Source organism: Leucoraja erinacea, unplaced genomic scaffold (genome assembly GCF_028641065.1).
Source record: "Leucoraja erinacea ecotype New England unplaced genomic scaffold, Leri_hhj_1 Leri_122S, whole genome shotgun sequence".
Lineage (NCBI taxonomy): Eukaryota > Metazoa > Chordata > Chondrichthyes > Rajiformes > Rajidae > Leucoraja > Leucoraja erinaceus.
In genome coordinates, this window is record NW_026575484.1 from 1 (window position 1) to 3,650 (window position 3,650).

At 45.6% G+C, this 3,650-nt stretch overlaps 1 protein-coding gene across 1 annotated transcript; it reads right to left on the reverse strand.

Moving 5' to 3' along the window:
• Positions 1 to 2,346: 2,346 nt before the first annotated feature.
• LOC129715535 (nuclear distribution protein nudE homolog 1-like) lies at positions 2,347 to 3,188 on the reverse strand. The gene is given in 2 exon segments (XM_055665404.1): positions 2,347 to 2,778; positions 2,781 to 3,188. Coding segments are annotated over 2 exon segments (621 nt in total). The 5' UTR covers positions 3,097 to 3,188; the 3' UTR covers positions 2,347 to 2,473.
• Positions 3,189 to 3,650: the final 462 nt, after the last annotated feature.

Genomic DNA, 3,650 nt, shown 5'->3' on the forward strand with positions numbered 1-3,650 from the left:
CTGCCGAACACGGACTTCCACCGGCGCAGGTAAGACTATATGCCCAACTCCCATGCCTCAGCGATGCGCACTTCAGCCGGGCCCAGATGAGTTGCCAGTCCAGCAGCGGGAGCCCATTCTTTAGGAATGGGGAGCCCTCGTGCCAGTACAGATGAGGCCTCCACGGGGATCTCCCGACCGCAGCGCCTCGTGGCGCCCCGGTCCCCCATGACAGACAACCCCCCCCCCCCCACACCTTGCCCGCACCTGCCAACCACTATTCCCGCCACCGCCAGAGCGCACGACATACCCCGACCTGGCCAAAATGGTTGGCACAACCTCCACGGGATCCCACTAATGGCCAGCATCGTCCCATCTCCACCCCTTGCTTCTTCTGCTTTCCAGAGAGAACTTTCCCTCCGTAGAACTCCCTGTCACTCATCCCTCCCACCAACCGCCCTTCCCGGTCACTTCCCCTGCAACTGCTGAGAGCCAACCTGTCCCGGTAACCCCTCGACTCCTTTTATGGCCCAACAGTCATTCCAGTGAGGCGAGTTTCCTTGGCACCTCCTACCTAACCTTGTCTACATCCCTCTCCGTGTCAACCTCTACAATCGGTGACCAAGCGCAGGCTCGGCGAACCTTTTTCGCTTCGCTGAACACTCTTCCGCTTCAGATCCGCCCTTAATCCACCTGGGTCTTCGCCTTGCTCAGTACCTCAAAATACCCCTCCCATTCTGAAATCTGACCTTTCTGTCCTGGGCCTCCGTCCATGTCAGAGTTGAATTGAGTTTAAAGTGCATTCAGTTTGGCTGCAGTTCAGTTTGAGCTCAGAAACAGCAGAGTTCAGATTAGAGCAGGTTGCAGTTGAGTTTTGTGCAGGTGAGTTCGAGTACTAGGTGAATTGAGTTGAGGGCCGTTAACGAGGACGTTGGAGGTTAGCTGCCAGTTTGAGTTGTGTTCAGTGCCGGTGAATTTGGGGCCTGTTGCATTTAATGTTTAGTGATGTTGGTTGTTATTTAGTATAGTGTAGTGGAGTTGAGATGAGTGCAATTATGGTGAGGTTATGTGCCAGTTGAAGAAGTTGCGTTTGAGTGCTTTTGAGTTGAGCTTATTGCTCTTGTGTTGTGTTCAATTGAGTAGAGTGCAGTTGAATTTAGTGCAGTTGAGTTAAAGTTTAATGCCAATTGAGTTTGTTTTGTGTGCAGTGAGTGGAGTTTAGTTTAGTACAGTTGGGGTGAGTTTACTGCATTTGAGTTGAATTTAGTGCAGTTGGGTGAGGTCAGTGCAGTGCAGATGAGTGCAGTGCAGATGAGGTACGATTTGGTTGACTTGAATATTGAGTTTGAGTTGAGTGTACTGCCCAGTTGACGTGCGATTAATTAAGTGCAGAATGAGTGTGGGTTTAGTGGAGTTGATTTTGGTATGGTGCGCGAGGGCAAGTTCGATGCAGTTTGAGTGAGTTGAGTGCAGTTGGTGTTGATGTCAGTGCAGTTTCTCTGAGTTGAATTTAGTGCAGTTGGTTGTAGTTTAGGCAGTTGAGTTAAGTGTAGTTTTGGTGATGTTGATGCAGTTTGAGGAGTTGCAGTTTAGTGCCGTTGCGTTTGGTGCAGCCTGAGTTAAGTGCAGATGACTTGATTTGTGTTTACCACAGTTGAGGTGAGGTGAATTGAGGTTGAGATTAGGTCTGCAGTTGAGTAGATATTAATTTCAGTTTAGAACGGTTTACTGTTAAGTTTACTAACTACTATAGCTTGCCTACCCACCACACTCTGGGAATAATTGCTGGTCAATCGCTTTTGGACTCTCTTTCCAAAACCACCAAATCCTTCTTAGATTAGGATGAACATGAACATGAAATACAATACACCCAAACCAAATTGCGTAAGGTTGCATCATACTATCCTTCCCTGACTTTGGGATGTATTTTTAGGTTTGTGAAGGTTTGGGTACGATCTGATCAATTGTCCTTTTATCAAAATGAATCGTTCTTTCCTCCTTCACAGGTACTGGTAGACTACAAGATTATTTGTCTACAATATAAACTGTATATACGACTGAGTTAACAAATGTCAATTTCTGAATTAATGTCATGAAATATCATTCTGTTTCTCCCATCACAGAATGGCCAAGTGGATACGATAAAGAATGGAGGGCTACGGTTAAATTTATTGTAGTTTTATATATCTCTTCACTTAATCCCACAAAACACTGATGGACATGTGACAGCCAATGTTGGAATAACGCAGAAGACTAAAGTACCAGAGTTAATGTTCCATGGCCGACAACCTGCCAGTGAAGACCACCGTCAGTCAAAGGAGCAGAATTCCTCACGGTTTGCTTTTAAATGAAGGAAATGGTAGTGAATGAAGCAGGAATCCCAGGGATCCACACAACGGATGTTGTTGAGTTGAGTTCAGTGCAGTTGAGTTGAGTTGTGTTGAGTTTCGTGCAGTTGTGTTGAGTTTCGTGCAGTTACATAGAAACATAGAAATTAGGTGCAGGAGTAGGCCTTTCGGCCCTTCGAGCCTGCACCGCCATTCAATATGATCATGGCTGATCTTGCTTCATCTTTCAGTCTTTGTACAGAAACCAGAAGGTTTTCTTTTTCATCGAGTTCACTCTCCAGGAAGGCGTTTCTCTCAATTGCCTGGTTCAGGCGCTGCTCAAAGTCTTCCAGGGACATAATAGTCGCTCTTTTTGCCCTTTCCAAGTCGTCATTGGCTTGTTCCAGTTCTCTGATGTACTTTTGCAGTTGATCTTTAACTGCTGTGGTTTCAGTGAGCCCATCTTGCAGAAAACGCGTTTATAATTCTCCGAATGGTGTTCTTCTAGCTTTTCCTTAAACAACTCAAGCTCCATACGGAGACGATTGTTGTCGGACAGCAATTCACGATTTCTATTTTCAGCATGCTCGAGTTGAATTTCCAATTCTGCTTCTAGTTCCCGACTTCCTTCCTGGAACTCAATTAGTTCATCCCGAGAATTCTGTGCACAATGTTGGTATTTCAGAGCAAGCTCTTTCCAATAACTTATTTCTTCATCAACCGAATTGAAATTACATCTTTCCAAATCATCCATTGCGACTATCTCAAATTTGCTACCAGTTGGCCCCATTGGCCGCTCATCACTGGTCGCCGCCCACTACCACCACCACCGGTGTTTGTCACCTCACCGCCGGCTCCCAGCTCTTTAAATTTGTGTTGGTTTTCGTGCAGTTGTGTTGGTTTTCGTGCAGTTGACTTGGCTTTAGTGCAGTTCAGTTGGGTTTAGTGCTGTTTCGTTGGGTTTTGCACAGTTGTCGTTCGTTTAGTTGAGTGTAGTGAAGGGGAGTTAAGTTTAGTTTAGTGCAATTGAGTTGAGTTCAGTGTAATTGGGTTGCGTTGAGTGCAGTTGAGTAGTTGAGTTACTGCGGTTGAGTGGAACTGAGTTGTGCAGTTGTGATGAGTTTATTGCTTGAGTTCACTGCAGTTGAGTTTAGTGCTGTTAAGTTGATGTTAATGCTGTTGATTTTTATGCTGTTGAGTTGATGATGTTGCTGTTGTTGATGGGTATTATTACTATGGCTAAAAGGAAATGGCAGAAGATTTGAACAGATACTTCGGATCTGTGTTCACTAAGGAAGGTACAAACAATCTCTCAGATGTACTGGAGGACAGAGGATCTAAGGG